The sequence below is a fragment of the Pituophis catenifer genome, unplaced genomic scaffold (genome assembly GCF_029215685.1).
Source record: "Pituophis catenifer annectens isolate HBS135680 unplaced genomic scaffold, rPitCat1.0.hap2 SCAF_7, whole genome shotgun sequence".
NCBI lineage: Eukaryota > Metazoa > Chordata > Lepidosauria > Squamata > Colubridae > Pituophis > Pituophis catenifer.
Genome location: NW_027256887.1, coordinates 86485382 through 86509303, shown reverse-complemented (window position 1 = coordinate 86509303; position 23922 = coordinate 86485382). Strand labels below are relative to the sequence as shown.

The following is a 23922-nucleotide window of genomic DNA, read 5'->3' as shown; positions in this document are numbered from 1 at the left end:
TGTTTTTCAAGCCTCTTGTATTGTTCAAGTGTTTGTTATCTTGATTAGTTGTTGCTGCACAGCATGTTTTTGGTGCAATAGGACTGGGGTTGTTAATATGATTTATTGCAGTGTTTCTCAACCTCGGCCGCTGGCAGATGTGCGGACTTCAACTCCCAGAATTCCCCAGCCAGCAATGCTGGCTGGGGAATTCTGGGAGTTGAAGTCCGCACATCTTCCAGGGGCCGAGGTTGAGAAACACTGATTTATTGGGTTAGGGATTTTCTGTCTTCACTGTGAGTTGTGTTGTGTTGTGTGTTTGTGGGGGTACACTGAGGGAACTCCACCAATCTCTCATTGTATATATGTTGTGCTGTGAAAATAAAGATTTGAAAGTGAAATTTAATGTTTCGACACCTGTTTTGTTGAAAATGCCAATAAAATAAATACATGTTTAATTTGATCGACCATTTACATTTTTATTCCTGTGAGTAGTGGTCTTAAGGGCCACACTACACTGTTTTGCCCGGGGCCCATAATTCTGTTAAGAAGGAGGGCCCTGTCGCGTGCACATACAGCCACATGGCTCCGCTGCTTTTCTACCGTTACGCCGTTTGCGTAACACCAACCATGAAGCCAGCCGTTTGCGATGAGAGCGTTACGGAACTTCTTTTCCTCCGGCCTGTGTTCATTGGCTGCTGCGGACGGAGTCAGCGTAGCTCCCGCCCCTCCTTCAAGGGGAATCAGGCTCCACCCCCCCACCCCACCCCCCGCCGCCACTACGGAGTTTGCGCACAAACGGCCTGTAGCGGCGGCGGCAACGGCGGCCAACAAGAGCGAAGCCGCTTCCCGGCCGCGCGCTGAGAAGGAAGAGCAGCCTGATTGGTTCCTGTCAGTTGTGACGCGGGAGCTTCGCTCGGCCGACGAAGAGGCGCTCTTCTCGGCCTCGGGTGCTACGCGAGGCCCCGGCTTGCGGCCTCGACGGAAGGGTAAGGAGAAGAAGGAAAAAAAAAAAAACTTTGTTGTGAGGGGGGAAAGGCTGGAGTCCGTTTTAACAGAGCCTGGCTGTTAGGAGAGTCGCCCTGAATGTTGAAGAGGGAAAAGAAGAGCCGAGGGCACCGTACTGAGGGAAGGATTATTCGGGGGTCTCTTTCAGCCCCTCGTGACGGGAATCTCTCCCTCCTCAGAAGTAAGACCCGTTTTTTTTTTTTTTTTTTTTTTGTTTTTGGCTCCCCACTTTGGTCCTCCCGGCGATCCAACGGGTTCCTGAGCATATGCAGAGGGCCGTCCGTGACAGCCCCCCCTCCTCCACATCCTCGGTTTGCGACAACGGGGTTGAGTGACTTTGAAGGTCTGTTTTTTTTTTTTTAGGAATCTGGACTTTTTTTAAAAAAAAAAAAGGGAAAAAAATCGGGTATTTCCAGTACATTTATTTTTAAATTTTGATAAATTTATATATTTATTTATGTATTTTCCTGGCATTGCTGGCCAAATGAAAGACACACACACACAGACAAATAAAATGAAAATTCAAAGCAGCAGCTATTTTTCCTTTCTCCTGTCACTATGAGCAGATGAATTCCTAACTTTTGGGCTCGAAGTAACAGTTACAGAGTTGGAAGGGGCCTCGGAGGTCATCTAGCCCAACCCCCTGATGACGCAGGAGACGTGAACAGTATTTTATATATTCAAATTTTAAAATAGGTTTTAAATTGATTGGGGTTTTAATTTGTCTGGGCCAAAAACTATTTAATTTGATTTTAATTCCACTTTTAAATTGTTGTCATTTTATATTCTAGGAGCTTGCCCTGTTAGTGTTGATGGGAATTTTTTGGCTGTTAATCTAATATTAACCTTGGTGTTAATCTCTGCTCATCTGGGTGTTGATTGTTGTGGAGGTGTTTTGGTCTTTTTGTTCCTTTTTTGGCTTGTTCATTGTCTCTTTTGAATGGTATGTGCATGGTTGTGTTGTCTGGATGGCCAATTTGTCAAATAGGTAGTTAGGTATGAAGATAAATATTTCCTTTTTGTATTGTATTTTGTATTTATTGCAATTTGGGGTGGGAAAATTTTTCTTTATTGTTTTGCCCATGCCCATGCTTATCTAACCCATGCCTATTTTGAATGCTTTTAATTATATGTAAATAAAGAAATGTATAAATGTCAATTCTATGCCACATTCTATGTGATATAGATGAATGAATTATGATTGGTCAAGTAAGAATACAGCTTAGTGCTACTGATGTTTTGCTAATGAGAAAATGACATCTTTTCTGTGGCATAGATTTTGAGATGTCTTGTAGTGTTCTGACATAGATTTAGAAATGTACATGATGCCTAATTAAGCAAGCCAATTCACCTCACAGGCTTCTTATGGGGAAAATAGGAGAAAGGAATGTTATTTATTGAAATAATAAAAGCAGGAAATAAATAGATAAAATAAATAAAAATAATATATTAAGTTATGTATACATACCCCTTTTCTGTTTTCTTTTTAATGTATTTCCTTCTGTATTTTTCTATTTCTTTTCTGTAAAACCTGTTAAGTAGAATATTTAAATAAAAATGTGAAGAAAAAAATGTTTTATACAAAACAAAACCGCATTTTTTTTCTCTTTCCTTGTTTTGAACCAGGAAAAAAAATGTCCCTCTATGATGATCTGGGAGTAGAAACCAGTGATTCCAAAACAGAAGGCTGGTCCAAAAATTTCAAGCTTCTGCAATCTCAGCTGCAAGTGAAAAAAGCAGCTCTGACTCAAGCAAAGGTACAGTAAAAGTCCGTGGGAAAATGCTTTTTTTTTTTTTTAAATTATCAACTTGCCCAGGGAGCATCACTGCTAAGTAAAATGCCTTATTTAGCAAAGAGGTTTGATTAAGGCACCAAACTTGAAAGCAGGTGACTGTGAGTTCAAGTCCTGCTTTAGGCATGAAAATCAACTCGGTGACTTTGGGCCAGTCACTAGGAGACAGTAAGTTCTAGTCCCACCATAGGCATGAAAGCCGGCTGGGTGACTTTGGGCCACTCACCAGGAGACAGTAAGTTCTAGTCCCACCATAGGCATGAAAGCCAGCTGGGTGACTTTGGGCCAATCCCCAAGAGATTGTGATTTGTAGTCTGAAAGCCAGATGGGCAACTTTGGGCCAATAGCTCTCTCAGCCCAGCCCAACACAACTCACCTCACAGGGTTGTTATAGGGAAAATAGGAGAAGGAATATGTGTTTGATATGTTCACTGCCACGAGTTATTTGTAAAAAAATAATAAAAGTGGGACACAAATTAAATTGATAATACTTCTCATCGATGTTACCTCTAATGCTCATTGACAAAAAATAGACATTCCAAGACATTCCTCTAGCTATACAGGTGGTCCTCAACGATCATAATATAGCCTGCCTGTTACAGTTATAAATGGGACGTGGTGGCTCAGTGGCTAAGATGCTGAGCTTGTCGATCGAAAGGTTGGCAGTTCAGTGGTTCGAATCCCTAGTGCTGCATAACGGGGTGAGCTCCCGTTACTTGTCCCAGCTTCTGCCAACCTAGCAGTTCGAAAGCACGTAAAAAATGCAAGTAGAAAAATAGGGACCACCTTTGGTGGGAAGGGAACAGCGTTCTGTGCGCCTTTGGTGTTGAGTCATGCCGGCCACATGACCATGGAGACGTCTTTGGACAGCGCTGGCTCTTCAGCTTTGAAATGGAGATGAGCACCGCCCCCTAGAGTCGGGAACGACGAGCACATATGTGCAAGGGGAACCTTTACCTTTACAGTTATAAACCCATGTGACTGACCTGATTATATACCTTTTTTTGCAACGATCGATAAGCGAGCCCATTGTCTGCTCTGTGTTGCTTCTGTTGAAAACCAGAAGTAAATACTAATTTTGGACAAAGGCGTAAATCGTGGTCATGTGGCTGCAGAACCTTGCAAATGGCCATAAATGCAGGCCTATGGCCATGTGGCTGAAATGCGGTCACATGACTGGGCGGAGGCAGCCCTTGGAACTTCAGAAGGGGATCATAAATACCTTTTCGGGCAGGGGTGTCGCACTTAATTTCATTGAGGGCCGCATCAGGGTTGGGTTGGACTTGGAGCGGTGGGGTGTGTGGCCAGAGTGGGCGTGGCCAGCTCAACATCACTTGTGTCAGTGGCGGCTGGAGTGCACTGCCAGCAAAAACGGGCTCCCGAGCTCCGTTTCCGCCTGTGACGGCCTCTTGCAACCCTCTGCCAGCGAAAACGGAGTCGGCAAAGGCACCACGGGCCAGTCCTTTACTGTTTCCAGGGCAACCCCTCGGATCAGAAAAGATCTAAGCACCCCTTGGGCTAGATCCAGCCCCTGGGCCTTGAGTTTGACACCCCTGTTTTAGGGGTTCCATCAGACTTTGATCATTAAGTAACTGTTGTAAGTCAAGGGCTGCCTATATTGACATAAGCTTCTTCATTATACGCATGTTTATTGTTCATTGTTGTTCTAAAAGCATGCTAAGCGCCTGTGTCAAAATCTCATTCTGACTCTTTATCTCTAAAAGTGCATCTTTTTTTAAATCTTACATTCTTTGAAATAAGTACAGATAGTCCTCGATTTACAACGGTTCATTTAGTGACCGCTCGAACAACGCCATTGAAAAAAAGTGACAGATGACCCTTCTTCACACGTTGCAGCAGCCCCACGGTCACATGATCAATATTGGGATGCTTGGCGACTGGTTCATATTTATGGTTGCAGTATGTGATCCCCTTTTGCGACATGATTAGATTAGATTAGAGATTAGATTAGATTAGATTAGATTAGATTAGATTAGATTAGATTAGATTAGAGTTGGAAGGGACCTTGTAGGTCATCTAATCCAACCCCCTGCCCAAGCAGGAGACCCTACACTATTTCTGACAGATGGCAATCTGGTCTCTTCTTGAAAGCCTCCAGTGATGAAGCTCCCACAACTTCTGAAGGCAACTTCTGTTCCATGGGTTGATTGTTTTCACTGTCAGAAAGTTCCTCCTCATTTCTAGGTTGAATCTCTCCTTGTTCAGTTTCCATCCATTATTCCTTGTCTGGCCTTTGGGTACTTTGGAGAATAGCTTGACCCCCTCCTCTCTGTGACAGCCCCTCAAATATTGGAAGATGCTATCATGTCTCCCCTAGTCCTTCTCTTCACTAGACTAGCCATGCCCAGTTCCTGTAACCTTCCAACAAGCAAAGTTAATGGGGAAGCCAGATTCACTTAACCATCGTGTTATGAACTGAACAATTGATGTGATTCACTTGTGTGGCAAGAAAGGTCGTAAAATGGGGCAAACTCAAATGTCTCACTTAGCAACAGAAATTTAGGGCTCAATTGTGATCATACATCGAGGACTACCTGTACACCAGGCCGTTGCTGTACAGCTCAGATTGAGCACAGGGTTTTTAAAAATATACCTAGAGCATTATATTTCAGAAGCTAAAATGTTTGCTCCTTTCTCAGCATTCATAGCTAAATGGGCTCTCTTGCATCAGCCCTTGGTTCTCCAGAGCCTGTGAATTATAATTATAAGATTATCATAATATCTTGGGGGAGCACTTTGTACTACAATTGGAAGATTTCATCACCTTCATTTGACTTTCATTATGTGAAAGACAGTCTTGAGAAGCACAAGGTCATTTTGCAGCATCCGCATCGTATAAAATGTTAAGCGTATGTTTTGAGCAGTTTTTCCATCTATGTAAGCAATGCTGGGAGTAGTTTTATTTTAAATTTAAAAATAACGGAACAAGGAAGAAATGGAAAGTCCTTCATTGGAGCAGGTTTTTTTCTCAAGAATTCCGATATATTCCAATTGTTATAGAAGTTTGTGAGAGTATTTTTTTAAAAATGTACAGCCATTTTCTGTAAACATTGGTCTTTCTGTGTTAGTATAATTGAATTAATTCCTATATCTAAATAGAATATGCTGTATAGTAGCTGGAACAAGATTTCACTTACCTAAGAGGAAATGATGATTAAATCAGATACTTAAGAGATTATCTTGTCATGTACATGTACTGAAATATACATGCAGTCTGTGTTATACTGATGTATCTTTAAATTTAAATATATTGATAAGCCTTTAAGTATCATTGTCAACACAGTTAAATATACATGCAATCAAATTGCCTTTTTCTGGTGGTAATTGCTTAGAAGCATGGATTCTCTTGATGTTTCAGTAATAGAGCCTTTGGACTACACTTCCCATCTCCAATGTCTGTGCCGAATGGGGAAGATAGAAATTGTAATTGAAGCTATCAATCTATTTTATCTATCTTTATCTATCAATCAATCATGCAGTATTGCAGGCTGACTGCCCACGGCCAAGAGTTCGATCCTGACCAGGTCAAGGTTGACTCAGCCTTATATCCTTCAGAGGTCGGTAAAATGAGGACCCAGATTGTTGGGGGCAATAATCTGACATTTGTAAACTACTCAGAAAGTGCTGTAAAACATTGTGAAGCGGTATATAAGTCTAAGTGGTATTTCTAAATGCTATTGCTATCTGTCGATTGATCGATCTACATCTATCTATTTATTGTATCTACCTACCTACCTATCTAGTGTATGGCAAGATCTCTCCCCTCCCCCTCCTATCTATATATCCATCTATCTGTTAAATTTATTTTCTGCTGCCCTTTATAATCTCAGGTTGTGATGAGAGGAACAAAACACAGGTCATGGAATAAAATTCTTGGAAGCCGTCTGAAATGTGCGTTTGAATTTTTTGGCATTTCACTATAAAACAATATAAATCTTTATGATTTATATTGTTTTTCTTTGTTTCCTAGTATGATTTGATAGCTTATTAGTAACCTATGACTATCACTTAAGATTCTTGATGAATGTATTTTTTTTTCTTTTTTTTCTTTTTATGTACACTGAGAGCCTATGCACCAAAGACAAATTCCTTGTGTGTCCAATCACCCTTGGCCAGTAAAGAATTCTATTCTATCTATTCTATTCTAGAGCCAGCGGTCTAAACAAAGCACAGTCCTTGCTCCCGTCATCGACCTGAAACGAGGCAGTGCTTCGGATGAGCGCCAGATAGCGGACACCCCACCCCACGTGGCGGCTGGCTTGAAGGTGAGATGGGGCTTATTAAATGGGCCAAGCGGTATTCTGACCAAGAGGCTGTCAGCCCTTTGAGGGCAACCTTCCTCTGGAGCAAAATGTCTCCCATCAGGACCAGCTAGGGCAGTGTTTCTCAATCTTGCAATGTGAAGGTGTGTCGATTTCCAACATCCAGAATTCCCCAGCCAATACAGAATTCTGGGAGTTGAAGTCCACACATTCTGGGATCCTCGTTTGCATACTGCCAGGAGTTTGATCCTGACTGTCTCAAAGTTGACTCAGCCTTCTTTCCTTCCGAGGTCAATAAAATGAGGGCCCAGATGGTTGAGGGCAATATGGTGACATTATAAACTGCTCAGAGAGTGCTATAAAACAGTGGCCCCCCAACCTTTTGGGCACCAGGGACCGGTTTTATGAACGGAGGTGGTTCTGTGGACCAGAGGGACTGTTTCATGTGCTGCCTGCAACCCGCTGCCAATCCACAGACCGAGGGTTGGAGACCCCTGCTGTAAAGCACTACGGAGTGATATATAAGTCTAGGTGCTATTGGTATTGCTATTGATCCTGGCCTTCCCTAAGAGCTTAAAAGCCTGGCTCTGCCATTTTGACTTGCAGCTTCAACAAAGGCACTTTGTGTTGGAGGTGGTTGATTGGTTAACAACAGATCCCATCTTCCCACCATCTTCCCTCCCCTCTATCTTTTTAGCTAGCTTGATTTTATAGTATTTTATTTATATTATTATAAATTAACACAATATTACCTTTTAATATTGTAAACTGCCCATATTTACCATGCGGCAAGATGAGAAGCTAATACATTTAATAAATAAATAAATATGGGCACTTTGAAATGAATCCCGAAAAATAAACTAGCAAGTGCCATGAAAGATGAGGAACTGTCTCCTTGTAAGCAGGATGTCAACCCTTAAGTTGACCTGGCCGAAGCCATCTTGGAGCTTCAGTGTTGCCACGCTGGAGCGAGGGATAGGGAGGGGGAATTAGAGTTGTGTAGTCGAAACAAAATACTTTCCCCTGGGAACCAAGGACGTTCTCACACCTGGTCGGAAGAAAGAGGAGTGATGTCACCAGACCTGCAGACATTGCCTTGATTGGGCCATGTGACTTGATTGTTTGGATTGAGGGGAGGGAATTTTTACTTTTAAATAGGTGAAAACCAAGGGGCCTCCCAGAATTGATTTTCACCAGATATGTGTTCTGACCTAGGCTTCACAAAAGCACGCAGCAGACTCCTTGTCCCGACAAAACCCCTTTTACTAAGCTAATGTGAATTCCTCTCATTCACATCCAGCAAAGTCCCGGCAAACAGTCTTTCCAAGGTGAATTTACAACCACAGACCTTATCAGGCTTGGAGAGCTGCCAGGCCGATAGCTTCCAAAGTCAATGCTGTACAAGAAAAGACTTGGCAAGGAGTCTCTGAGAGTCACAGATCTTCACACTAGTGAAACGAACTAATTGTCTCCTGCAAACTCCACTCCCCTTTTGCTCCTCTTTATTCCTTTATGGGAGGGGCCATTCACCATCCACCAGTGCCTTTACGCCTGAGTCGGCCCTTGTTCCTTAACTTCCCTTCTCCTGGCAGCTCTGCGCATGTGCACATCGGGAACAGGCTCCAGCTGTTCTTCAGCCCCATTTATCTCCGACTCCGAAGGCAGCTGATAACTGTCAGACGGCCCTGGCTCCCTCTCTGCCTTCGACGCAGAGCACTCATCAGAGCCTTCCACAGACTCCAGGACTGGCCCATGTTCCTCTCCAACCTCCTCACTGTCCAAGTCTGCTGCCAGTTCAGCTGGCCACTGGCGGGCCACAACAATATGTGCCAATTTGATATTTCCAATAAAGCTATTCTTTGAGGAATCTACCTGCCTCGGAGTCTTGCTTGCAATGGATCTATTACTTGGAACCCCTGACATTATTATAAAATAAAATGGCTAGTTTGAACTAAACAGTTCTGACATCGGTGCAAAAGCTAACTTATTTTCAGCCTTTTCACTTGAGCACAGCTTCCATCTTATTCTGGCAAATAAACAGAACATCTCTTCTTTTTTGGGGAAGAATTGCGTTGGATACTATTTGTTCTTGTGTCTTTCCATGTTTCATCCCAGGATCCTGTCCCCAGTGGCTTTTCAGCAGGAGACGTCTTGATCCCTTTAGCGGATGAGTACGATCCAATGTTCCCAAACGATTACGAGAAAGTTGTAAAACGCCAACGAGAAGAACGGCAAAGGCAGCGCGAGCTGGAGAGGCAGAAAGAGATTGAAGAAAGGGAGAAGTGAGTCATCCCCATGGTCATGTGATCATCAAAATTTAGACACTTGGTCCTGTCAACATGTGTTGACAGCGGCAAGAATTGTATTTGCACAATATTGGAAAAATGAGGGAACTCGTACAGATGAAAGCATAATTTAAAAAATATTAGACTGCGGAAATGGATGCGTTAACATTAAACATAAAGGATAAAGAGGATACAGAATACTTTTTAACATGGGATTTGTTTTACAAATGGTTAGATAGTAGAGGTAGAAATTAGAAGTTGGAAGAATACTACTATATACAAGTGGATATTGTTGTTGTTATTGATATTACTGTGTTTCCCCGAAAATAAGACCTTGTCTTATATTTTTTTGAACCCTGGAATAAGTGCTTATTTTCGGGGGAGGTCTTATTATTTTGGTGCGCGTGGAGCAACATGGGACTCCTATTGCCGTCTTACCTGATTTCCACCTCTGTCTTCCTAACCTGAGGAAATGGTGGGGACCAGCTGCACTTGTGCTTAAATATTTTTAGGGAGGGCTTATTTTAGCGCATACACTCAAAAGCCCGATTGGGTTTATTATCCGGGGAGGTCTTATTTTCAGGGAAACAGGGTATGTATAGGTAAATTGACCCAGACAATACACTGTTTATTAAGCACTCATGAATGTTAAAGAAAAATGTATAAATAAAATTTATTTTTAAAAAGTGTTTAAACACTTGGCAACAACTGACTCACCTTTATGGCGGCGATCCCCTTTTGCGACTTTCTAACAAGCAAAGTCAGTGGGGAAGTCAGATTCACTTGACAGTTGTGTGACTCACTTAACGGCAGCGATTCACTTAACAACTGGGGCAAGACAGATCGTAAAATGGGGCAAAACTCACTTAACACCTGTCTCGTTTAGCCGTGGAAATTTGAGGCTTAATTGAGGTCATAAGCCAAGGATTGCCAATACGCGCATATAAGCAGAATTAAATTTTGAACATAAAATCCTTTTTATGAACTGGAAGTGTATTTTACTTGATTTTCATGAATGGCCAATGCAAATAGGTTATCATTTTGCTGTTCATCAGAATCTTTTGAAACACATTGGAATAAACAGTTTAAAAGTAGATAGTGGAAACGAAAAGAATTAAGAGCAGAATTCCCTAAGTATTTAGCCCATTTAGTTTTAGTTTTAATATAGTTCGGATTTGTTCTATTCAGATTTCCTTTGGGGATAATTGTCATCTTATTTTCTGTTTCCATTTCAAGGAGGCGCAAAGACAGACACGAGGCAAGTGGATTTTCCAGACGGCCGGATCCAGATTCGGATGAAGATGAAGATTATGAGAGGGAGAGGCGGAAACGAAGTGAGAAACTCTCTCAGTTACCAAATACCTGCAAGAATCAAACCTTCTTATCTCACGTAATCTGTGGGTGTCTGGTAGCACCTTCTGTGAGCAATAAATTTTATTTAAAAGGTTTTCGTAACCTGCAACATACTTTGCAGAAGACGCCTGCCTTTTAATAAAAATTTATTAGAAAAATACTACCAGGCTCCTCCTTATTTTTGGCCACCATAAAATTGTCGTCCTAGGTCAGGAGTGTCAAACTGGAATTCTTTGAGGTCCGGATCAGCATTGTAGTTTTCCGTGGGCCGGTCAAGGGGGGAGATGGGACAGCACCCTGCTGGCCAAAATGGGATGCCGGGGGGGGGGGGGGGAACCCTGTTTTAGCTGGCAGGGTGCTGCAGGAGGCCATCCAGGCCAAAAACAGGACATGGGGGGGCGCATGGACCCCCCACGGCCAGTTTTGGCTGCCAAAGGCACTGTGGGCCAATCCTTCCCTATTTCCAACCTCGCCCCACAGGCCAGATTTAAGCACCCCATGGTGCTTAAATCCAGCCCACGGGCCTTGAGTTTGACACCCCTGTCCTAGGTTGTCTCAAGTGGATGTAGATGAGATCTCCCCCTTTACTATAGACATCTAACCCATCTACATCCACTTGAAGTAACAGGACCATCAAGCTGGAATCTCTCCTTCCTGACCCAATTTTTACTTGGTGCCTTCTCATTTATGAAAAGGTTTTGTCTGACTGCAGTGCACTAGCTTATGGGTACAATAGAAACCCAGATAGCTGGCTTCCCTACTCTGCTCACATCAGGGATTGTCAAGCGCAAAGAATCAGGACTGTTGGTATGGTTGTAGGATAGACGTTTTATTCCAGTCTATACACAAGAATCTAAGGTTAAAGTTCCACATTAAATTGGTGCCAGATAAGGGTTAGCAGAATTCAGGAAGGACTGGAGTTGTATTGTTTGTGGCAACACAAGGATTCTAAGCTAATGACTTGTTTAACTCCGCCCTCCACCAGCTCTCTTTGTTCTTCTCTTATATCACTAATCCATTCCAAATCCGTTCTTTTTCAGCCCAATGCTTAATGGTCCATTTATGGCTACCATGAGAAGTAGCTATGATAGTCAATCATCTTAGGGGCCTGCTTGGGAATTGATCATAGACCCATTAATGTTTGAGTGATCTAAATGTCTATGGAAGAAATTCTCATTATTCTAACTATCTAGACTTCTAATGCAACAAGTTTTGCAGCAAAAAAAAACAATCCACACCCAAGAATTGTGGCCTTTTAAAGATGAATACATTTATTATATAATAGCTTACATAGATATTTTTATTTTTATTTTTTCTTATACAGGTATGGGAGGAGCTGCCATTGCGCCACCTACTTCTTTGGTTGAGAAGGACAAAGAACGTACGCATATAGATAATTTTTTTTTAAATTGCAGATAGTCCTCGACTTACGACCATATCTCACCTCACAGTGAGATAGGCAGCAAACAAATATGAATAAATAAGTGGACCTTGGAATTTCCATCGTAAATCGAGGCACCTACATGACTAGATGCAATTTTATGACTTGTAACCGTTCAGTCGCTAAGCCAGAACAATCTGTCGTCGTCATTTTGATTTTAAGGATCTACTTCCAAAATCATGCAATTGCTTTGGACATCTGGCTTGATTTATTGGTATTCAGCAGTGCGAATAAGCAAATTACAATTTTTTTTATTTATTTTTTAATTTGATTTATATGCCGCCCTTCTCCAGAGACTCAGGGCGGCTTACAATGCGTTAAGCAATAGCCTTCATTCTTTTGTATATTTTATACAAAATCAGTTTATTGCCCCCACAAACTGGGTCCTCATTTCACCTACCTTAGAAAGGATGGAAGGCTGAGTCAACCTTGAGCCTTGGAGAGATTCGAACCAGCAGAAATTGCAAGCAGCTGTGTTAATAACAGGGTGCATTAAACCACTGTACCATCAAGGCTCTATTCATAAATAGAGATCTTTGACTGTGGGAATGCCTGAAAGGGGATCTTTGTCTTTAATCTCAGGCTAAAAAGCAAGCGTGAAACATACCTACAGATTTGATCATTGGAAGAACACGGAGGGGTGTAGGAATGAGGTAGTGGGATCCTGAAGTCAATTTTAACCGCTGTTTTCTGTTTTATAGCTCTTGAGAGACGCTTTGTTAGCTTCCAAAGACTGTGTTAGCCACAAATTAGAGCGAGACAGACAGACAGAGGGAAGGAAGGAAGGAAGGAAAAAAAGAAAGAACAAGAAAAGAAAGAAAAAGGAAGAAGCTGTGACTGATTAGATAGAGGGATTCTGTCTCATTAATAGGACAGTGATGGAGGCCCTTAAAATAAACCTACTATTTACAAGGTCAAGTAAAGCATAAGAATAGATGCTTACCGATTTTTGCCTGGATGGTAAAATGTCCTGTCTTCTTTTCCACAGCTTTATCCCCCTACGAGGAAGAGTCAAGGCCTCGTGGTTCATCATCCAAGGCTGCCATTCCTCCTCCGATGTACGATGAGCCCGAGAGACCTCGTTCCCCAACCGGGCCCAGCAATTCCTTCCTTGCAAATATGGGGTGAGCGCTGGGCAGACTTCCTGCAAAAGTCCACGAGGGGGCAGTAGTGAAAAGCATTAGCCATTGAGAATATTTTAGGAGAGGTTGGGATTCTCAACATGTGTTCGCATCAGGGCGGTTGTATGAAGTTAAAAGTTTGGAAACAGTGCTAACAGTGGCTTGGCCTGCTGCTATCTGAGGCAGTGTCTTGGGCAAGAGATTGGACCAAGATCAGGGGTGAAATCTGACAGGTTCTGGAGAACCGGTAGCGGAAATTTTGAGCAGTTCGGAGAACCGGCAAATACCACCTCTGGCTGGCCCCAGAGTAGGGTGGGAATGGAGATTTTGCAGTATCCTTCCCCTGGAGTGGGGAGGGAATGGAGATTTTTTTTTTTTTAATTTGATTTATATGCCGCCCTTCTCTGGAGACTCAGGGCGGCTTACAATGCATTAAGCAATAGCCTTCATACTTTTGTATATTTATACAAAGTCAGCTTATTGCCCCCACCAACTGGGTCCTCATTTTGCAGTATCCTTCCCCTGGAGTGGGGAGGGAATGGAGATTTTGCAGTATCCTTCCCCTGGAGTTTGGAGGGAATGGGGATTTTGCAGTATCCTTCCCCCAGGAGTGGGGAGGGAATGGAGATTTTGCAGTATCCTTCCCCTGGAGTGGGGAGGGAATGGAGATTTTTTTTTTTTTAATTTGATTTATATGCCGCCCTTCTCCGGAGACTCAGGGCGGCTTACAATGCATTAAGCAATAGCCTTCATACTTTTGTATATTTATACAAAGTCAGCTTATTGCCCCCACCAACTGGGTCCTCATTTTGCAGTATCCTTCCCCTGGAGTGGGGAGGGAATGGAGATTTTGCAGTATCCTTCCCCTGGAGTTTGGAGGGAATGGGGATTTTGCAGTATCCTTCCCCCAGGAGTGGGGAGGGAATGGAGATTTTGCAGTATCCTTCCCCCAGGAGTGGGGACGGAATGGGGATTTTGCAGTATCCTTCCTCCAGGAGTGGGGAGGGAATGGGGATTTTGCAGTATCCTTCCCCCAGGAGTGGGTTGGGAATGTGGATTTTGCAGTATCCTTCCCCCAGGAGTGGGGAGGGAATGGGGATTTTGCAATATCCTTCCCCCAGGAGTGGGGAGGGAATGGGGATTTTGCAGTATCCTTTCCCTGCCACGCCCACCAAACCACACCAAGCCATGCCCACAGAACCGGTAGTAAAAAAATGTGAATTTCACCACTGACCGAGATAGCTGATGCAGCTAGTGCTGCTCTCAAGCCGTTAAAATATGGTGCTGCAGTTAGCTCACAGGTATGTTTTCCTTTCGTCTCATTGCCCTCATTTCACTTGAGATCATGGCTAATTGTGGAGGAGGCACACGCAGCGGCTGCTGAGCCCAGAGATGAAAATTGCATCCGGGCTATTGTGGAGGAGAAAAATGAAAATAGCAACAAACTGAAAAAGAGATGTCGCATTTTAAACGAAGGTTTACCCTCGTTTTCCTTTTTTTAAAAGTCTTTTTAAAGAAGGAAAAGGTCCCCAAAGGAGATCACACGACCTAGGGACCCTGCAACCCTCATAAATATGAGTCAGTTGCCAAGCAGCTGAATTTTGATCACGTGACCATGGGGCAGCTGCAACAGTTTTAAAAACGGTCATAAGTCACTTCTTTCAGTGCCGCTGTAAGTTGGAACAGTGGCTAGAATAACATAATTGGAAGGGACCTTGGAGGTCTTGTATACAATTTCAAACACATATTTGTCCAATCTCTTCTTAAAAACCTCCAGTGTTGGAGCACCCACAACTTCTGGAGGCAAGCTGTTCCCTTGATTAATTGTCCTATCAGGAAGCTTCTCCTTAGTTCTAGGTTGCTTTCTCTCCTTGATTAGTTTCCATCCACTAAATCAGAGGTCAGCAACCCCGTGGCTCTGGAGCCGCATGTGGCTCTTTCATCCCTCTGCTGCGGCTCCCTGTCACCGGTCGGCTCCACAAGTGATAGGGCTTTCAGTTAGGACAGGTAGAGGAAAAAGGACACCGCGCTACGGTGTGGGAACCAGACTTCTGGTCAGCTTCAGAATTGAAGGGGGGGCTTCCAGTTAGACCTTTGTGGCTCTTTAAGGTTGCCGACCCCTGCGCTAAATGAACTGTTGAAAGTCGGGGACTACCGTATTTTCCGGCGTATAAGACGACTGGGCGTATAAGACGACCCCTGACTTTTCCTGTTAAAATATAGGGTTTGGGCTATACTCGCCGTATAAGACTGCCCCTCTTCCAACGCACACCAAATAAAAATTAAAAAACATCAACTGGCTCACCCACAATGTAAAAACAGCTGTGCTAGACCCAAAATGGCCCCTGAAACAAGCAGGAACCTCACACAGCCACAAAAAAGCCCCCCCAAAAACTACTTTCACACTTTACACACACACAACACAACACAACACAACTGGCTCACCCACAATGTAAAAGCAGCTGTGCTAGACCCAAAATGGCCCCTGCAACAAGCAGGAACCTCACACAGCCACAAAAAGCCCAAAAAAACAACTTTCACACTTTACACACACACAACACAACAGGCTCACCCACAATGTAAAAGCAGCTGTGCTAGACTCAAAATGGCCCCTGCAACAAGCAGGAACCTCACACAGCCACAAAAAGCCCAAAAAAACAACTTTCACACTTTACACACACAAAATTCCACATACAGCTTTGTGAGATTTTGTGTGTTTGTGTAGTTAGAGTGAAACACTACAGAAACACACTAAATCTCAGAAAGCTGCACAAATATTACTTTATTTTATTTTATTTTTATTTTTATATGAAAGCTAAATTTAAAACTTCCTAAACTTTAAATGGCTAGGTCTAAAAAAGAAGAACTAAAAAAACCCCAATTGACTATTTTTTTTAAAGCTCCCAAAGGGGAAAAAAACTTACCCAATAGAACAGGGGTCTCCAACCTTGGCAACTTTAAGACTTGTAGACTTCAACTCCCAGAATTCCTCAGCCAGCTTTGTTTTGCTGACTGAGGAATTCTGGGAGTTGAAGTCCACAACTCCTGCCTGCATGATTGCAGGCAGGGAGTGGCTTGCTGATGGAATGGATTCAGGCAAGCGTTGCGATTAGCAGCTAAGGTAAGCAAGCTGGAGGGGGAAAACTTTTCCTTTTACAGGGCTCTGGGCTCTGGCGATCCCAGCTGAGTTGCCTGATTAGCAGGCAACTCAGCTGGGATCGTCAGAGCTTGCAGAGCCACGTAAAAAGAAAAAAGTTTTTTCCTTTAACATGGCTCTGGCATCCCAGCTGAGTTGCCTGATTAGCAAGCAAAGCTGGGATCGTCAGAGCTTCGATCGCCAGAGCCATTTAAGGCTCGTCAGAGTCTTTTGGTTACAGGAGCCTGGTTACAGGAGAACGACACCCGGCGTATAAGACGACCCCCGACTTTTGAGAAGATTTTCATGTGTTAAAAAGTCGTCTTATACGCCGGAAAATACGGTAGCTGCTTTTTTTTTTTTTTTTTTTTTTAATTTGATTTATATGCTGCCCTTCTCCGGAGACTCAGCTTACAATGTGCTCAGCAATAGCCTTCATCCTTTTATATATTTATACAAAGTCAGCTTATTGCCTCCACAACTGGGTCCTCAATTTACCTACCTTAGAAAGGATGGAAGGCTGAGTCAACCTTGAGCCTTGGCGAGATTCGAACCTGCAGTAATTGCAGGCAGCTGGTCTTAATAACCAGCTTAATAACAGGGTGCCTTAGAGAACCATCCAATGCGCCCACATGACTTGATTTCCCACGCCTGATGGGTCAGCTCATTCTCCCTTCTGTCTCCAGAGGCACGGTGGCGCACAAGATCATGCAGAAATACGGCTTCAGAGAAGGCCAGGGACTGGGGAAGCACGAACAGGGTCTGAGCACCGCCCTCTCGGTAGAGAAAACCAGCAAGAGGGGGGGCAAAATCATCGTTGGAGACGCTGCTGATAAAGGTAAGTTAGGGAGTCCTTAGGAAGTTTTTGGGGGGGGGGGTCCAAGGTGACCTTTTACTGCAGTGTCTCCAAGGAATGTGGTTGCCAATAGGGATAAGATGCAGAACGCTGGACCAATCTTGACCATGTCATCGTTAAAGGCTCCATCGCTTTCCTTTGCTTTAAATTCGCTTTGCGTCCACTTGTAACAGGTTTAAGCAAGCTTGATCGACTGAAGCCTTTTTGTAAATTGTGTTAATTGAAAGTTTGGTGCTTGAGTGAGATTAACCTTTCTCTTTGGTCACTCTGGAAGCAGTACTGTCCTTTTTGGAGAATAAGATGCACTCCTCCCTCCCCCTCCCCCAAGAGTGGGTGAAAATTGCGATGCATCTTATACACTGAATGTTGCTGAAGTCCCGCCGGCCGCCACCCTTCAGCGATTTTCAGTGTCCGTGCATTGCATTTTCGGCCTCCGCACACCCCAGTATAGACCCGTTCCAGGCTGTGGGGATTGCCACAGTTGGGGAGCAGCGGCAGCGATCTCCGCCCCCTGGAACCGGCTGAAAATGCGATGTGTGGAGGCTGAAAACAGGACGTGCGTAAGCCGAAAATGCGACATGCATAGGTTGTGATTGGCGGCGATATGTTGTGGCAATCCCCACAGCCTCGAACGGTGTAAAATGGAGCGTGCGAAGTCCCAAAACGTGATGTGCAGAGTCCAAAAACGTGACGCGCGGAGGCAGTGATGGGCTCTGGCGATCCCCGCAACCTGGAACAGCTGATTGGTGGTATTCCAGGAGGCCCATCCAACCGCCAATCAGCTGTTCATGCTAAATCAGGCTGTGATAACTGTACTTATTTCGGTTGCACTGGTATACATGTGTTCTGCACAAAATTGGTTTTAGAATGTCTTCATCTTTATAAATAATCTAGGAATCTAGCAATTTGTGCTCAAGATTTCTTTGGACTCACAGATCAGCCTTTGATAATCTAGTACTCTACAGTGTTTATCAATGTTAGTGACTTTTTAAGATGTATGGACTTCAACTCCCAGAATTCCCCCACCAGCCTGCTGGCAGGGGAATTATGGGAGTTGAAGTCCACACATCTTAAGTAATATTACATTTAATGTAAAACCATTACGGCTTTCTTTTTTTCCTCTTTGGGATAGGAGACGCATCAAAGAAATCGGATTCAAACCCTTTAACAGAAATACTGAAATGTCCAACCAAAGTTGTCTTATTGCGGGTAAGTTTCCCCTGTTTGATTTATCAGCCATCCTGAATTGGTGATTTTCAAGGTTTGAGTTGGCATTAAGCCTGGAGTTTTTAAAGAAGAGATTGGACAGTCATCTGTCTGAAATGGTATAGGGCAGGGTTGTCAAACTCTATTTCATTGAAGGCTGAATCAGGGTTGTGTTTGACCTCGGAGGATTGGGGGGGGGCTGGGGGTGAGTGGCCATAGTGGGTGTGGCCAGCTCGACGTCACTTATGTCAGGGGGGCACCTGTGATGGCTAAGTGCTAAGGCAGGACTTCCCTGAGACCCTCCCTCACTCTCATAATCTTCCTTCCTTTTCTTCTTCTTCCTTCCCCTCTTTCCTTCTTTTTCCTTTCATGCTTTCTTCCCATCTTTCCTTCTTTTTTCTTTGTCTTTCCTCTTTCCTTTTCTCCTTTCCTGTCCCTTCTTGCATGCTCAAATGCAAAAGGGGAAACATTTCTCCTCTTGTTTTGTTACCCTCTGCCAATGAAAATGGAGCCCGGGTTTTCATCGGCAGAGGGCTGCAGGAGGCCGTTGTGTCCGAAAACGACGCGGGAGGGCCATGCACACACACATACACACACCGGGCTCCATTTTCACTGGGAGGGGCACTGTGGGCCGGTCCTTTGCTGTTTCCAGGACAGCCCCATGGGCCAGATCTAAGCACCCTGCGGGCCGCATCTGGCCCACAGGCCTTGAGTTTGACACCCCTGGTATAGGTTTCCTGCTTGAGCAGAGGGTTCGACTAGAAGACCTCCAAGGTCCTTTCCGACTCCTGTTATTCTGTTATTTTTAGTTTTGATTAGCTGGACGAAGTGACATTAAAACAATCAGAAAGATAAAAAGGACGTGACTGCGGATATTCCATGATGGCAAATATGTATATTTATTCTCTGAAGCTCCCAAGAGTCTTTCTGATTTGAGCAGAATAGAAATATGTTTAGTAAATAGACATTAGTGGGGAAAAAATCTCTCCGCGTTTAAAGGAAAACTTTTTTTTTCAGTCCGGGAGTAAAGAAACAAAATTCACATTTCAAACATAGTCTTTTGTTGTCGTTGTTGCAGAATATGGTTGGAGCTGGGGAGGTGGACGAAGACCTTGAAGGCGAAACGAAGGAAGAATGTGAAAAATATGGCAAAGTTGGGAAGTGTGTGATTTTTGAGGTACTGACTGGCATCCCTTTCTCCCACATTTTATTTTTAAAAGCAGATTTAAAATGTTATCCTCATAATCCCTTGTCGGGTGGGGTCTGAGCAACTGAATGGAGTGTTTACTGGCCAGATGCCTTTCCTGTCGCCAATGCAGAGTTTTTTCCAGCAGATATATTCTTAGTGGGCCCAGAAATATCTGTCCCTATCTAGGATTGAACTCACAGCCTCCTGATTGTGAGGCGAGAGCACCACCTCTAGGCCACCGCACCATTCCAGATTTAAAATATATACATGCCGAAAATATATTTAAAAGCAGTTCTTTGATGGCGGTTTAGAAAAATTGGACATATGGAATGGAAAGAGGAAATCCCTAGAAATAGATTCCAAGATAGCCCACCTGCATACAGCTTTATTTGGTTGTTTTATCTGGAAGATTTATACGGCCACCTCTCTTGACACGTTTCTGCCGCTCTTGGAAAACATAATATAGGGGGTGAATGAACTTGGCATCCAGTTCAAGGAGAAACAGAACTGTCAACCTTGTGCAGAGCAGCAGATAGTCAGAATCAATCTGGATGATGTAGCCTTGAAAATAATCCTGCCTCTACAATTTTCAGTATTTGCATCACCCTGCTGCCTTTTATCTCAACTGATGATCCCCCTGATAAGGGATAACTGTCCATCACGACTGCTCAGGAAGCAGAATGGGACAATTCACCACGGTCAATTCAATTTAATTATTTAAAATAAATTTTAAAAAACAATTTAAATTTTTATCATTCACATTTCATTTTGTCCCTCCTTTGGCATCCTCTCTTTAATGATTCTATTCCCCCATTTCTTCGATATTACTGTAACTCTTGGGACGAGTTGTCCCATGGCTACCGTATTTCCCCGAAAGTAAGACCCAGCCGGAAAATAAGCCTTAACATGATTTTTCAGGATGCTCGTAATATAAGACCTATCCCCAAAAATAAGCCCCAGTTAAGATCGTCAGCCAGAGGGATACATTTACCGTATTTCCCTGAAAATAAAACCTAACCGGAAAAGAAGCCCTAATGCGTTGTTTGGAGCAAAAATTAATATAAAACCTGGACTTATTTTAGGGGAAATACGGTAGTTGGCTGTGATCAGTTGGCTGCAGTGAATTGGCCGTGGCAAATGGACTGCAACGAGTGGGCTGTGATGAGTTGTCCTAGATCCATGATGGTGAACCTATGGCACACGTGCCTGAAGTGGCACACAGATCCATGTCGCCTGGCACGCGCACCGTTGCCTGTTCCTCTTCCGGGTTTCTGGTGCGCGTGTGATCAACTGGCCTTTTTGCATGTGGCAGTGCCAGAAACTGGAAGAGCTGGTCTTCCATTTTCCAGTATGATGATGTGCACCGGCCAGCTGATCATCGCACGCGCCTGTGCGCCAGAAACCTGGAAGAGTAGCTGGCTGAAACCGGAAGTTCATTTTTGGGTTCGCGCATGCAACCTGAGCAGTTCCACATCCTGGTCATGGCCCAGATGCGCGCATACGCCAGTTCACCATCACTGTCCTAGACCCTCAGGAACAACACACAAAAGCTGTTTTCTCAAAAGTCTAGAGAAGTGTATTTCATACTTGGCAACTTTAAGGTGAGTAAGCCTCCATTCCCAGAATTCTTCAGCCAGCATGCTGGGAGTTGAAGTCCACTTCCCTCAAAATAGCCAAATTTGAAAAGCTCTCCTCTACAGCTGCACCGTTCTATAGTTATACCTGTGTTGTACAGGTCCTGATCTTTATTGTTTTTTGATTCAGATTCCTGGTGCTCCTGATGATGAAGCTGTGAGAATATTTTTGGAATTCGAAAGAGTAGAATCTGCAATTAAAGGTAAATAACCACACGATCATGACTTCCTGTAAATTTCAGAAGCTGTACTGGTAATCCTTGATTTATAACGGTTCAGTTAGCGAACTGTTCAAAGTTACAACAGCACCGGAAAAATGACTTGTGGCCGTTTTTCCCAGTTACAACCTTTCCAGTTACGATCCCATGATCACAATTCAGATGCTTGACAACTGATTCACACTTATGACCATTGTAGTGTCCTGGGGTCACGTGATCCCTTTTTGCGACCTTCTGACGAGCAAAGTCAATGGGAAATCCAGATTCACTTAGCAACTGAGTTACTAACTTACCAACTACAGTGATTCATTTAACAACTGTGGCAAGAAAGGTCGTAAAATGGGGCAAAACTCATTTAACAAATGTCTCACTTTTAACAGCAGAAATTTCCAGCTCAATTGCGGTCATAAGTAGAGGACTACCTGTATTTGATTGCACAAATGGGAGCGGAGATGGATGTATACCCACCGCTTTTGTATAGGAAACCCCCAATTGTAGCTAGTTTTTATCTTTTGCTCTGATAAGCTGGCTTGCACGATATTAGTCTCTCCCATCCCATCCCATCAGCCAGATGTTCATGTTTCATCCTTCCTTATACCCTGGGAGTCCTTGACTTATCACCACAATTGGAACCAGAATGTCCATCGTAAATCGTGTCGGTCTTTAAGTCAAATCAGATTTTAACTTTACAAGAATTTTCATGGCAGTGGTTAAGCGATTCCCCAAAGGGTGTTTTTTACCAGGAAAAAAAAAAAAGGCTCACACATTGTGATCGTGTGACTGCAGGAGACTGCAGTCAGTCGAAAACGTGAGCCCATTGCCCCAGGATTGCGATGACCAAGGCCACCAGGGTGGAATAGCAATCACAATTCCAGTACAGGTCGTAAATTGCTTTTTCTGAGGCGTCGTAACTTTGAACTGTTGTTAAATGAACAGTCGTAAGTTGAGGATTACCTGTAAATATTGTCATAGTTCGTGGCAGCTGCAGGAACGCTCTGTTCTTCACCCACCCACCCACCCATCCCTGTTGTGGTCCCCCAGCAGCCTGTGGAGCTGGCAGCAGAGTCGGAGAGTGAGGAGTCTGGGGAGGAACATGGGCCAGTCCTGGAGTCTGGGGAAGGCTCGGACGAGGGCTCTGCGTCAGAGGCAGAGATGGGGCCAGGGCCATCTGGGAGTTATGTGCAGATTCTGGAGCCTCCAGAGTCAGACATCAGAGAGGCAGAGGATCAGGGGGAGCCTTTTCCCAGTGTGCACATGCGCAGACCTGCCAGAAGGCAAGAACAGTTAAAACAAAAGGGACGACTTAGGAGTAAGGCTTGGAGATGATTGGCCCCTCCCATAAGGCTTAAAAGAAGAGCAAAGGCACGTGGGCCTTTGCAGGAAGCAACGTTGTAGATGGTGTCAGTTTGTACTTTGAAGCTCCGTTTTTGACTGTTTCCGTCTGGCCTTGCCAAGATAATTGCCAATTAGGTCTTTGGCAGCGTGTCAAAGAAGACGAAGGTGGGTGTTTACCAGCCTTATCCGAAGAACTGTGGCAGACTTCTGTTAGACTATTTATAAACTCTTGGTGATTCAGCAAGTGCTGTGAATGAAAGGAATTCACAGCCGTTAAAATAAATAAAGGGGGTTTGGGGACTAATTGTGTGCTTTTTACTATATCAGGAAACTTAGATCAACACCTCCCAATGTTTCTCAATCGTGGCAGTTTTCAGATAGGTGGACTTTAACTCCTGGAATTCTCCAGCCAGCTGGAGAATTCTGGGAGTTGAAGTCCACCCATCTTAAAGTGGCTACAGGTGAGAAAAATTGGCCTGCTGGGGAATTCTGGGAGTTGAAGTCCACCCATCTGAAAGCTGCATGTTACCCTATTTTGACCCAGTTGGGTACTCTGCTTACCATAATTTAAAAACTAACTCAGTGGGGTCCTATCTTCTCATTTCTTATCTGGGAATCTGGCTAATGTTCCTATTTTCCCTGGGTTTCAGCGGTGGTTGACCTGAATGGAAGATACTTCGGAGGACGAGTGGTGAAGGCCTGTTTCTACAACCTGGACAAATTCCGAGTCTTGGACCTGGCGGAACAAGTCTGATTTTCTTTTGTCAAACCGGGACACATGACCCTCTGGCGATCTCACAAGTTTTCAGCTGCATGTGGAGAGTAGAGGAAAGAGGCGACCTGACGTCTTTTCTAACAAACTGGAACTAATCCTTGAACGGCCTTTACTGATTCCTTGTGATGGACAGACTTTTATTTGTATTTTTATTGTAGTATAAAATTCCTGAAAGATGCCTGGTTTATTTTATTTTATTTTTTTGTTTTAAGATTTCAGCCTTTGTCTCTTGGCTATTTCCACAACCCTCTTCTGATTTGCTGATGGTAAATCTGGATATCTTTCGGGGGTTTTTTATTTCGCATCCTGT

General features: G+C 43.8%; 1 protein-coding gene across 2 annotated transcripts; it reads left to right on the top strand.

The window, feature by feature from the left end:
* The first annotated feature begins 800 nt into the window (after positions 1 to 800).
* On the top strand, positions 801 to 23790 carry RBM17 (RNA binding motif protein 17). 2 transcript variants are annotated; one of them, XM_070946879.1, is made up of 12 exons: positions 801 to 968; positions 2614 to 2744; positions 6950 to 7066; positions 9179 to 9345; positions 10585 to 10682; positions 12026 to 12082; positions 13131 to 13266; positions 17086 to 17237; positions 18388 to 18464; positions 19540 to 19638; positions 21415 to 21487; positions 23488 to 23790. In XM_070946879.1, exons 2-12 carry the CDS (start codon positions 2622 to 2624, stop codon positions 23589 to 23591), a joined length of 1203 nt encoding a protein of 400 aa, XP_070802980.1. In that variant the 5' UTR covers positions 801 to 968; positions 2614 to 2621; the 3' UTR covers positions 23592 to 23790. The 2 variants fall into 2 exon arrangements, with proteins under 2 accessions (XP_070802980.1, XP_070802979.1); XM_070946878.1 differs by lacking the exon at positions 801 to 968 and adding an exon at positions 998 to 1168.
* Positions 23791 to 23922: the final 132 nt, after the last annotated feature.

Coding starts and splice junctions, on each gene's coding strand:
- RBM17 (XM_070946878.1), top strand. CDS start 1,066: ATGTTGAAGAGGGAAAAGAAGAGCCGAGGGCACCGTACTGAGGGAAGG. Junction 12,083..13,130: donor GGTTGAGAAGGACAAAGAAC/GTACGCATATAG, acceptor TCTTTTCCACAG/CTTTATCCCCCTACGAGGAA. Junction 18,465..19,539: donor CCAAAGTTGTCTTATTGCGG/GTAAGTTTCCCC, acceptor TCGTTGTTGCAG/AATATGGTTGGAGCTGGGGA.